Source organism: Platichthys flesus, chromosome 11 (assembly GCF_949316205.1).
Source record: "Platichthys flesus chromosome 11, fPlaFle2.1, whole genome shotgun sequence".
In the NCBI taxonomy this organism is placed as follows: Eukaryota; Metazoa; Chordata; class Actinopteri; order Pleuronectiformes; family Pleuronectidae; genus Platichthys; species Platichthys flesus.
Window position 1 is genome coordinate 10,403,968 of NC_084955.1, and position 13,465 is coordinate 10,417,432.

General features: G+C 41.9%; 1 protein-coding gene across 1 annotated transcript; it reads right to left on the reverse strand.

Annotated features, from left to right (window-relative positions):
• Positions 1-782: 782 nt before the first annotated feature.
• Positions 783-12,818, reverse strand: LOC133965513 (terminal nucleotidyltransferase 4A-like). The gene is made up of 12 exons (XM_062400106.1): positions 11,900-12,818; positions 11,365-11,488; positions 7,462-7,508; positions 6,594-6,714; positions 5,894-6,001; positions 5,676-5,804; positions 5,149-5,362; positions 4,539-4,665; positions 4,339-4,442; positions 4,021-4,205; positions 3,676-3,813; positions 783-3,219 (listed from the first exon to the last, which is right to left on the reverse strand). Exons 1-12 carry the CDS (start codon positions 12,598-12,600, stop codon positions 2,782-2,784), a joined length of 2,436 nt encoding a protein of 811 aa, XP_062256090.1. The 5' UTR covers positions 12,601-12,818; the 3' UTR covers positions 783-2,781.
• Positions 12,819-13,465: the final 647 nt, after the last annotated feature.

Genomic DNA, 13,465 nt, shown 5'->3' on the forward strand with positions numbered 1-13,465 from the left:
TCTGCACATTTTCAATACAGGATCAATGCTGCCCAGCTCGTCTAATCTGGTTAAAACATCCCTCAGGAACACAGAGCCAGCTTTTAACAATATTATGAAATAAAGCCTGTGCCAAAGTATCACTGCTATTTAATCATCAATGAAATCAGAGCCAGTAGTGGAGGGGACACAGAGGCAGGATAGTTTCCTTTCGCCCTTAGTCAGCTCGTTTGAGTCAGGAGAGGCTAAAAGGGGTCTCAGCAAGGAGAACAGCCTTTTTCCTTCAGTTTAACTAGGGAACAAAATGACAGCGATTAAACCGTCAGGAGAGATTTTCTTTAAGTTTTCTCCTGGGTCAGGTTCCACTTGCGTGCACCCTGCCGTCAGTAGGAAAGGTAATGGATTAGATGCAGTTAAGTAAAAACAATGATCCGACACCGCCCCCATGAGAAAGCAGGAGGAATCACACCAGATGAGCGAACATGCTCAGTGTGCATCTGTATATTGAACATGACTGACTTTGAGCTTGTGAGAGAAATGCAGGTTACCTACTGCTATTCAAGGACCCAGTGTTTGGCTTTAGGGTGAGTGAGCAGTCAACAAGGTTGCGAGAGACAGCCAACAGGAAACCACATCATCAATATAAGCATATAGACTTGTTAACAGTAGCACTGTTCATTTGTCTTTCACCAAATGTAGCACTGTATAAGCCCGATTAAGATGGCAAAACAGTAATACAGTGTTCCTACATGTTATATATATGTTTCGGAAAAATATAACAAATCAAACACTTAAACAGGAAATGGAGTTTAAAATGTTTATTAAAAAAATAGAAAAACTTACATAAAAAAAACAAGGTATACATCTATATATGTCAGTCAATGACAGATTCTTAGTTACACAGATATGAGCTGGGGATTTGGTTTGTGGCAAGAGATTCAACCACCCATCGATTTACCCTTTAAGGCGGCTTGTTGAAAAGCCACACTGAAATACTAAGGGCATATTGCCCGCAACTATCATGTCAAATCAATAAGTTTGGTTCCCAGGGTGTTATAATACTAATATTCAGACTTTTGAACAACATGACTTCAAAGTTTGGATTTTGTTAATGGCTCCACCAAAACTGTGGTTAACGGTGAATCTGTGACATCCCGAGCTCAAGTCCTTGTACGGATCGCTGTGTAAATTAAGTAGCTTTGAAACCTTGTTTTTAAAGATAGACTTTAAATACGGAGACTAAACCCCGACATGTAAGGACCTTACACACAACCGGTTTGGAATTTAAAAAAAGACAAGATGTGACATGATGCTAATGATAGCAATCACTGACTGCAGAATCTGCTCCTGGAGCATTCACCTAGAAGCTGCATGTAAAAAGTAAAGCCAAATAAACCCTGACAGTGCATGTAGAGTCGAGGATAGAAAGCCGTCACTACAGCCAGGGGGGAAAGGGCAAATTTGGTCATTTTTACAAAGGCAGAATCAAAAGGAGCTATAAGGCAGAAAACAAGCATTTTGCTGGTAATAAGTAGCACCAACTGTTGTTGAAAACAAATTTAAAAATGGCATGAGTGAACACTGCTGAAGGTGCATTTCCTCAGCACAGTCTATTCAAGAGGAAATGCATCCACAATGAAAAGTGATGTTTAAAATGAGAAATGATGGTGGGAAAACATTTGGACAGGCAGTTGTCTAAAGTTCAAGTGATAATAATGCAATCGTAAATTAAACATGAATAAAATGTTGGCATCATGGGATTTTTGGCACATTTCTCATGTTATACCACAGCTCCCCCTTCTGCTAGAAAGCTGTACACTCACTCACACATTCACACATTCCTTCAAGGCCCTTAATTCCATCTATTGCACAGATCGATGTAGTCTAGAATCAAAATAAACAATGTAAAGTGGGGGAAAGCCCCTAAAATAAAACTAAAATGTGAAATAAATTAAATAAAAAGAGAATCATTATTGCACATTAATGCAAATAAACTTAAAATAAGGTGGCAATGTTTACAGTACAAAAACATTGTAGTGCCATCGTGAACAAAAAAATCCCTTTGTGACAAAAACAAGAACATAAGATTATGACCAACACACACAAAAAAGAAACACTTAGTACATTCAAACAAGTCATCACAGTTTAAGCACTTGAGACAAGGTCCGGTTTTGTGCCGTCACACCGAAAAACATCAAGTCAGCGTTGCGCTGCATAGGTAGAAAGGTAGTGCTTCGCTTCAGTCCAGAGTACAATTCACAGATGATAGTCAAAGCCGTAAGAGCTCTGAATCGAGAGCGTGCTAATAGGGAGTTCCACTCAGGGGACGAAATGAGCCCGAATAATCCGTCGAAAAGTAGCAAAACCTTCGATAGTGAGGGAGAGATGGGGTTTGACGAACCAGTTCAGTACTATGGCACGAGATGTTCAGGTTGCATGGAGAATGTCTGGGAAACCGTAATTCCTTGTTCAAAACATCTGTGCTGGTGTGCATCAAATTTAGTGGAAGGGCTCTGACTACCATCAGACCAAAGTGACCACAGGTAAGAGTTTTACAGTCAGCCTTCACCTGAAATAGCCCTGTAGCATCAGTCGGTGTGAACATAGATCGGTCGTTTAACATCATGGGTAAAACTCGCTTCAACTTGGGAATTCCAGCATGAGGTTGGTGCAGTTTTGAGAGCCGCTGAAAACATCAAAATAGGCATTTTGAATCATTCATGGCTTCTCAACTCAAAGATTCATGATGGGCTGAGAAAGGCCTAATGAGAGCAATGTCACATCCTGCACCTTCTAAGTCTTTCATCTACTTTGGTTGAGAGCAGGGAGATCTTCCCTCTTCCTGCGCCGCCAGGTGTTTCTGTTATAGTGCTGCTGGTTCCTGAAGCACGGTGTCGTGTTGTGACCCTGGGGAACAAACCGCTGCTGGAGGGTGAAGTTGCCTTGAGAGTGGTTTTGGCTCTGCAGGCTTCCGCCTTGGTTGTGCTTGAAGCTGAATTTGTGCGGCTCGATGGAGCTTTGGGAATTGGATCTCAATGTGTGAGTATGGCTCTGATGCCCTCCGAACTGAGGCTGGTGGAGCGGGCTGGGGAGAGGGCTTGTGGAGTTGATGTGCTGGGAGACCTGTGCAGCTTGTGACGCGTGTCGGTGCACAACGCTGATCGAAGGCAGATTCTCATGGTAGAACTGGCAATCGGAGAGCGTAGGGATGGTTAGACTTTCAGGGAGGGACATCTGGACCTGGAGAAAAATAAGAACTGTAATAATGTGTATTGTAAATTTAGCTACGAGTAACCTTTTGTTATTATTAAAGCAAAAGGGATTAGCATGTCGGCATTACACACACATCATCTCACTGATTATTTTAGGCTGAAATCCCAAGCAGCATTGTTCTTATTGCTTGTTCACCTGTGAGTCGAACCAGACATGCATTGATTTTTTGAGGCCGATACTGCTATGAAGGAACTGCTGAGAAGTTTAGCGTATTTCAAAATACAAATAAAAACTTTTGCATGCGTTTGTAACACATCTGTTCAGAAGAACATTGTGGTGGTGATTTCTTCACTCCAGCAGAGTTTGCAACACTGATGCTCACCAATATGGTTCTGAGAGACCAATGTCACTCGATAATACTGGCAAACTCATAATAAGGTTTTGCTCTACCGCCGCAGTGAAATAAATAAATAATAAACCAACCTGGGGCGTGGCGTTGATAAAGCCTGCTGGGTGTGTGGCCCTCAGGTCAGTAGTCATCTGGATTACTGGATGGAGTGAGGGTAGGGTGAGAGGGTGGAGTTGGATAGCAGCATTGCTGCATGGGGGTGAATCAGATTCCTGGAAACAGTCACATATGAACAGAACTGCTCAAACCAAGTTGAACAACAGACCAGTTGTGGCTGGGGGATTTATAGTTGCATCATGTTGTTCTGACGATGTTATTAATTGCAGGGAAACACAAGGTAGGGGCTCCAGACTATGTCCCCACTAATCATAAAGCACTGATTTAGTAAATGTTTGAATGAAAATATCCTTTGGCCTTACTATGTCACTTCCGGAGGAGGAGGAGAGGGAGCATGCGGAGGATGAAGACGAATGGTGCAGAGGGCTGGGGAGGAAGACTGGAGAGGGTGAGGGGGAGTCAGCGCTGAGGGGGGAGGAACTGTCCCTCTGATCCTCCAAAGAAACTAGCATAAGCCTGGCAAGGTCCTGCTCACAGGTCTCTATATCTAGGATCGAAGAGAATGCTAGTGGTGAGACAAAAGTTGATTCGTTTGTCACAAGATCATAACAATGCATTTTATTTTAGTCTCGTCCAAATTTTTAAGAAATAAGACAAACACATGTTTGTTTAAGGCTTACCATGGTTTTCCAACTTGGCGTACTGCTTAGCTCCCCACTTCTTGATCGTCCACTCCCTGTAGACCAACACCTCTGGGCTGACTTTGATAATGCGTCCTAAAGTGCTGCAACACAGAGAGGTAAAGCCCTCAATAACATCAGGATAAACACAAAACTAGTGTAAAAACAAGACCTATGAATTAAAAATAAAATAATCAAACCTGTCATACTCCTTGTTGGGGTAAGCACGAGCTAGAGGAGAAACTCCATGACTCAGCACCATGTAGGCAAAGTCAAACACCTGCTTCACCTGAAGGACGCCATAGGAACTCCTGCCAACATCGTTTCCTGTGAAGAAAAAAAATAATACTATAAAAGTAGTAAATTTAAATAATAAAACTCCAATGCTGTGAAAAAGATTCCAACAAAATCAACAAAACTAACTAACTAACCTTTAAACTAGGTTTAAATACTTGTTAACCATTAGCTGTTAATGTTACTTGGAGGAAAATTTTGGACCAACTTGAGTCCAGGGAACATTGCAATCTCATGTATGTACGTTTTTTATATTAATTACATTTTCAGCATTTCCAATTAGTTTTTTTTATGCGCAAATATAAAAGGACGAAAACAAATTTTACACCTTAAAACTATACCTTAACTGATTAAAAGGTAAGGGAGACATTTGCTTCTTATTGTTTGCCCAGTCATTTGTTTGTCCATTAGCTATTTTAGCTTTATCTGTAATTTCCTCCTCCTCCATCTGTATATGAACAGTTGAATATATCAGATCAGAGTGCATTTATTCATCCTTTCAGACCCCAGTCTGACCTGGCTGTATTGGATCTTCTATGCAGAGCATGGACGGCCTGTTTCCAGTACCCATGGCTTTCAGCATTTCCTCCTTGGACAGGTAGGCCCCTCCTGTCTTCACCCTGATGCCGGTTTTGATGTAGTTGAAATCACGGCCGTACAGCTCAAAGAACTCTATAAGCAGGATGCCCAGGTTGATGTTGGCACGACGCGTGTCGATCCTAGGATGTAACTGATCAACAAGGAGAAATCATTACCCAGCCAGTTTGAAATGGTTTCTTGACACACAACACAGAAGGAAATATATATAACTAATATCAAGCAATATTTTGTTTATTAGTTTACACAGAGTTTTACGTTAAATTGCACTAGAATAACCCTTTGGAATTACGCATTTGAGAAATTAAGAATATCTATGAAAACTCGAACGAGGGTGATTACACAATTGTTAGTGTTTTGAATAGACTGAAAATAATAAAATTTGAATGTGCTTTCACACTACCAAGCTTACTCTTAGGTTAAGGATGCAAACTGAGCAAATGTACCTGCAGGAAGCTGATGGCCATTAGGATAAGGCTGTATGAGCTGATGCCTCCAGTGAAGACTTCATTCAGATCCCTCTGCAGTAGGAACTGCTTCAAGACGAAGATCAGCGGTGGCAGAACAGTGTACTTCTACAAGACAAAGCAGACACATACATGAGGTACAAACCAAAATACAATGCCACTACTTGTGTTGAGATTGTCAAGCATAAATGAATTACCTTCAGGTAGCTTTTGATGAACTGTGCTGCTTTCACAGCGGTTTCTACATTGAAGCTGATGTCCACTTTCACCTCTGTCTCATGGTCAGTGAGCTTGATGATTGGCACCTGGGGACAGATAGTCAGGTTGTGATCAATTCACAAATATTTCAACAGACATCTCATGATTTGTGATAACATCATAGACTATAGATAAAGATGGACGACATGTGACCTCTTGCCCCCACTATCCAGATATGAATACTCATCTTGCACAGTTGGAGCGTGAGGCTGAACTCTAACGATCGGGAGATGGAGCTGCGCAAGCATGGGCCAACCAATAATTGTGCTCGACCAATTGAGACTTAGTCACAGCTTTCAATCATGATGTTTCACCCCGTTTTAATAATATAAAATACATTACAGTGCGACAACGACCTACAGTGACAGAAACAATCTTTAAGAAAAAGAATTTCTGGCCTATCCATTAACATGGAGGCAGGAGTTAGAACCTATACTGCAGTCAGCCAACACGTGGCAATTGAGATGCTCTGCCTTCACTTTTGGAGAGTTGTCATGTTGTCCATCTTTGTAAACAGTCTATGGTTGAAATGATTGACAAAAGGTGTTTAGCCACAGTTTTTAATATTTAGCTAATGCAAACTTTAAACAGGCCCCAACCAAAACTACAATGACATTGCATTTTAAGATAGTGACTTACCGTAGCTTTGTCAAGGACCTTGATGGGATATGGGCCGGACACATTGTGTTTCTTCAGAGCTTGTTCCAGTTCCTGCAGCGGAAGATGATCCCACTTTCCAAACACAACCAGGTCAATGTCGCTGAGAACAAAAGAACAAAGTACTTGACACTCAAAACTCAATATAGTTCCACCAAGCATTCAAAGTGCATGGTGATGTGCAGGTCACCAAAAACACAACATTAAGCCCTGCTCTATCAAAGAAAAACAAATGTAGACTTCTTGAAATATGGACAATCCTATTTTTGTAGACTCTGAGCAGGAGAGGGTGTGTGAGCTCAAAGTGACAACTTGACATTAAGAATGTCGAAGAACAGAATAAAAAAGAGAAGATTGGTGAATATAACTGGACTGACACGGCATTCATTTCGCTTCAATTGTACAAAGTGTTCTAGATCAACTCTTAAAGCATAAATTCTTCTCAACCATTTATGAAAAATACACTTGATAAATCGATATAAAAAAGGAGGGAAATCAGTTCTTCTCGTTTTAAAGACCCAGCCCTAACTCATAAGATTAACGTAGTGATCATGAGACGTGGCTCAAATTAATGTGTGAGTAATAAGTGAATACACTAGTGTGAAGCTGAAACCACATATGGTCTAAACAGCTGTTTTCTTGCTCATTTCCCTGTTCTAAAATTGCTGTAATTGCTGCTTGACTGAAACTATTTCTAAAGCTGCTTCATAGAACACTGTTACTGAACCTCTGACTAAAGTAAACATAACCAGAACAAACCTAGCTCTACAACTCTTAAAACTAGCAGATCGTCATTTTAAAATAAGATCATGTGAGGTCAGACCATGCAGGGAAAAAACAATCCTGTTACCTTGTGGGAAGATAAAGCCCTGTGCTGAAGCTGCCAAAAATCTCCACCTGCAGGATACAAGAGAAATCAACACAGGTCTGGTTTAAGATGCAACACATTTTATGAAACCATTTAACAGTTTGATTCATTGCTCTGAATTGATGAAATGTCATTGCAGCTTGTGGCAGAAACTTGGACTATGGGCAGAGAAGGTCTCTGGTTCGTCTCTGGTTCGACTCCACGGAGAGACAACAAAAGACGAACCTGGATTGATCTGTCCAAAAATCCAAGAGTCTCCCTACCCTGTCTAGTGCCCCTGAGCAAGGCACCTTACTCCCCCTACATCTGCTCCCCGAGCGCCGTACATGGTCGCTCACTGCTCTGTGTGTCCTGCACCAGATGGGTCAAAAGCAGAGGTTAAATTTCCCTACCTGCATGAGTGTTTCTTTGCATGTCTGTGCATGTGTTTGGGACAAATAAATGCACCTTAATCTTAATCTAGTGAGAGGGTTGGCTGAGTAAAACAGGTCGGTTTTGCTCAGTATTTGAGTTTTTAAAAGAAACGGTATTTCACTCTTACACTCTTAGCCCGAACGACAACTCAACAACTCTTGTGTTTTTGTGTAATTGCCTTGTGATATTTGTGCATGTCTGTCTTCATTCACTTGCCCAAAACCAAGTCACCTATGGAATTAATTAAAATGTGTTTTACTGTATTGTCAGGGGAAGAATATATGTAGTAATTAGGTTGAGTGAAGCTTTTGTGCTAACCAAGTCTGTGTTATAAACAAAAGCACATTTACAGCATTAAATTGATATTTGTTTAAAAACATAGGTAACTTGTGATTAATGCACTGCACGTCAAGCTCTCTTGCCAGCAGCTTCAGTATGTTCGGCTAAAAGGGCTTCACAAACTTAAATAAATGGTTGTCAAAAATAATAAAACAGATTAAATCCTGCAGACAGCTACAGGAGGTACAACATGGGGAAAATATTAACAGAAAATGCACTCTGCCAATGTCGATCAGTTTGAAGAAGCGTGAATGGGTTGTTGAAAAGTTAGAAATTAGGTCAAACCAGACACTGATCTCTGCAGAACATGGTGTGTGTGCACTCCACTGCAAAAACATCTAGTATTTGTACCTCTACAGTTTAGAAGAGTGAGACTAAATAGCCTTTAGAAAAAAGAAAGTAAATCATATCCACATTGAGGCCCTGGGGGACTTCTATGGCCAGAACTATTTCAAAATGTTTATAAAAAAAAATTATTTATTATGAAGTACACTAACATTCTGCTGGCAACACAAAATGGAAAATAATTTCCCTAATGCTACTTTGGGAACGCAAGTGACATGAATAATGATCATATCCGGCCAACTGTGTTTGGACATGTAGAGTAAAGCAGTGCTGTTGACTGCCTATGGCATGGACAAAACAATATACGCAAGTGCAGTAAACCTCCAGACACACTGGCTATGGCTGCATGACATAATAACATTGAAATACTGAGCAATAAACAAAGTCGATATTAGAAATAAAACAATGTATTGAAGTCAAATGTTACATAATGATCCAAGCAAATGGGGAAAAAAACAATAAAAAGGAGCTTAATTTAAAATGTGTGAGTCATGCTGGGTTCAAATGTTTCCGATCGTCAAGCCTTTGCCGATTTGCCGGACTCTTATTAGATGACCCATTTTGGGAAGAAGACAAACGGTATCCATTTTGGCTACCAGTATCAGAACACAAGTGCTTTGTGAAGTCCACAAAGCACTTTGAGTTTCAGGGGCAAACAGTTGAAGACATGGACCCATCTTCAAACGTAATAAAAAAAAGAAATGGCTCCATTGTGTGGAGTCATCCAAGTATCGGCAAGCCTCGTCATTCAAATTTGACTTGATTCTAAGTCATTTCCACCACGTTTTTAGCCTAAAAGTCCACCACAAGCTGCTAAGCTAGCGTACATTAGCATTTTCCAACGGTCCTTGAATGCACCTCGTCAGAAGATAGCCGTGGATATTTGCTCTTAAAACACAATGTAAATGACAGTTTCAAGTCCAATATGAATATTGGGTCCTTCGAACACTTGGATGACACCACACGAGCAGTGTGGAGGCATATTATGGTTTTTCTGTTTTATTAGGTCTGAAGGAGGACTCACAACTGGTTTCAGTTGTAGTTGGATTGTGCTCTAACAAAGTTTACAACTGAAACTCAAAAAGTGTTTTGTGGACTCAAACACATCACCCAGTCCTCCATTGGCATAGGGGTGAGAAGATAAAGAGTGCATTTTCTTTTCTGGGTGAACTATCACTTTAAAGCCCCTACAAGGACATTTTAACTGGTCATGTATTATTTTAATATTGCCACGTCTTCATGACCTGCAACAGCAAATGAGACGATCAGGGAGAAGATTGTCTTTTTCCAAAAACTATTCTCAATGTCTGTGGTCAGGAATGGATACCCGTGAGGTCATTGGCAACCTCCAAAGTTTAGGCGTAGGCAGAAGAAACCGAAGCGGGGGAAGCGAGCCAGGCTACGTGCTAGGCTAACCCTTACAGACCAGCGCTCTAGAGTCCGTTCCTCAACATGTTCATGTCTCTTACAAAAAGATGGATGAGATCAGAATGAGAATGACGATGCATTAACTTGTCGCAAACAGCAGTTTGTAATAATTTGGTTTGGTATTCCAGACATCTTTAAGGCCCTATACACTGAGTGACTTGGTATCATCTCAGGTGGGATGTTACATTTGCCAAAAATAAGGAGCGGGGAAGTATGGATTTCTCGTACCTGTATAAAAAGTATTTAATACTCAATTGTTATATTAAATCACTAATATTGTGAAAATATTGATAATACTAACAAACGGTTAATAATTTATGCATCTTTATTCGACTGAAACAATCCAAAAGGACATTCATGGACAGTCTATGGTTGACAGTGCGTTAGAGAGGTGGTAATACACATTCTGTCTGCCACATATCTATAAAGCTGAGCGAACGTATCATTAAAACAGATTATGTATCTCAACATAAAGCTGGCCATTATAAACACAACCACTTACCTTGGCCTCACGTCACTAGAGCTGAATCATCATCATCATCATCTCTCTGACCTTATAACATACAAAGATGACCTGCAGCAGTAAACAGCCTATTTAAGATTCTAAATATGGAATCACACGTTTCTGCATCATTCCTCTAAAAATCATATTTGCAAACCTTTATCTTCTTTAAAAAAATGTATTAAAAAAAGGAATCTTTTGCACTAAGAAGTTAGAAGTAAGGTTCATATGAAGCTGCAAACATTAACTTCAGCCATGTCCAGATTTGACAGCGGAGGGTTTGAGTTAAGTACTTGATGCATGATTATAAGGCACATGTTGTAAAGATGATAATGAACTGGGATAAGAGGTGCAGAACGGTATGGTCTCAGGAAATAAGCATGGTGGTACGGTTCATCTAAAAACGGACAGCTGTGAGTCTCCCAAAGAGTATAGCCCCTTTTCCACTGGTCAAAAAACCCACTAACACAAATTAACATCGGTCTATATTGTTTACAATGGGAATGGATACAGTCACCATTCACTCCCACATCAAATTAATCTGCAGAAAACGCAGGTTTATTTCGGCTGTGGCTCAGAAATGAGCCTGTGGCTCAGTAATGGAGACATGACACCTGAGTGAACGGGTCAATTTCATCTTTATTTGAATGTCTAGACGATGACCTTGCACCTCTCCTGGCAGAAGGAGGGAGTAGATTTAACTTTTTAGTGATTTTACTCAAAAAAACTGCATATACCAGCTGAATTTGGTGCAAGTGCAACTTGGTGCAAGTGGAGTAGTGCAGCCCCCCTACAGGGCATGTGGTACCCTCTCCAAACCTCTGCACAGGCATAAGATGAAACCTCCAGTTACTCACCCGCGCTGTGGGCCACAAGTCCTTGATGACCTTTTCTATCCTGTTCACGACATCTCTTCTCATGGCCTCCTCCTCTGGTCGCGGAGACATGAAGTTGAAGAAGTCCATGATCTCTTCATGTAGACTGTAAGGAGGAAACACGAGACATGTGGGATCATGGATTGATACAAGGTGTGAGCACACTTCAATTGGGAATTCAGGTAGCAAATACAAGGATGGGGCCTACACAAAACTAGAAGGGGGGGGGGGGGCATGTAAAAATGTGTTTATGCATCAAGTTCTTGATCTGAGGTACTTTATAAAATACTAAACGTCAAGTCCAAGGAAATAAATTAGGTCAAATAAAGCCACAGTTTTGTTGGAGGGACCACAACTTTTTATATGTGCATTTATAAAAAGGCATATTTGTGCATTTATTCCCCACTTCTCATTGTGGCTTGGGACCTGGTGGAATCCTACCAAGTACCAATTAGGTCCCGACAACTCATGTTGTGAACCGGCCCGTGACTGGAAGGAATCGACCTCAAGTCCTTACCCGTTAACGCCCGGGCTGTAGCGCCTGGTTTTCCACAGGCTGCAGGACGAGTCTACGTAGTGTCCGTAGCACAGCAGCGGGTTGATGCCGTGGAAAGTGTTGGCCCGGTTCAGGTGCCTCCTGCGGCCGGATGGATGCGCCTGGTGGTGGTGCTTGTTCCCATGCTGATTCTTCATGCCGGCGGGGGTGTGGCCGCCCGGCTGTTGCATGCTGCGACAGTGGTGCTGCTGCTGAGCGGTGTTGAAAGGCGGAGGGGGACACTGCCGCCGGAGATTGTTCTCGTTCAACTCGTGCTCGCCGTAGTGCAGGAACCGGCTGGCCTCCTCCGCCACGTTCAAATTGTCGATCCGCAGAGAGGAGCCGGAGGGCGACGAGCTCTCGGCCTCCGAGTCCAGCGAGGAGGAGGAGGGCGACAGCGAGCACTTCCTCCGGACGCTTCCCCTGCTGCTGCTGCTGCCGTCGCCTCGCTTCGGCAGTTTCCCGAGCACAACCGCCGGCGGTAGCGGGGCTACATTTTTGCAATACTCGCCGTTCAAGTCCGCGGAGTTTGAATTCTGCGCCGCGAAGTTGCGCTGGTGGTGGAGGTGGTTGTCGAGGTCGGAGTTGCCTCCAAATCCCTGAGAGGTTTCCCAAATGTGCATCCACAGGGAGTTGGCAGGTCCCTTCTGCTCCGGCTGGATCCAAGCGGTCCTGGGATCCATCAGACTCGAGTTGGCCGGAGAGCCTCTTCGCGGGGTTTGAAAGGCGAGCTGTACGGCAAATTAAGCGCTGAGCACCCGAGAAAAGAGAGGAGTCCTACCGCCGCGTTGCTTTACTTGTTACCCTAGAGGTGCTTCATGTCCGGACACTGCTTGTAGGTCTTTAATTTCGGGCAGCTTGTCCAACTCCACTCCCCATGTAACTCAGCCAATATGGCGCAGGCAGCAGCACGGATAAGCCAGTGCGCATGTGCAGGGGATTTAAATCTGCTGGGACACACCCCTCAGGAGCGCGAGCTGCGTCAAGTCACAGGTGCGCAGGGCGAACACACCGGAAGTGAAGCATTGAATTGCTTTATATTTTCTTAAATATAACAAAAAACTCACTAAAGATAAGACTGATAATTATGTCTCTGCAGAGTTATTATAAATTATATATTATTTTTAAGTAATTGTTATTACTCCATATCTCTTTGACACATTTTTTTGGGTGCTTTCTCCTATTTCTGATATAAGCGTCAATTGTATTAATCTCCAATAGTTTTATTTTATCTTGATTTTTACTATTTTGCAAAAACAAAAAAATATTTCTGTATTTCTGCTCTAATGCCCCAATCTTCAAATGATTTCTTATCGTTTGCCATTTTTAACTATTTACAAATGTTTGCCCACAATATTTCATTTTCAACTTGTAAAACAAGTCGCATTTGTTTAAAAGGGGGCAATGTAAATTAGGTTATTGGATCATCTCCTAATTTGTACGTTTTGTAAATGCTTTTTAATTTTTCAAACTTTACGTTCCACAGTAGCTTGGGCTTTTATTCTGAAGCCCGATAAATGCTGGTTTGACTCATTGACAGAGAAGACA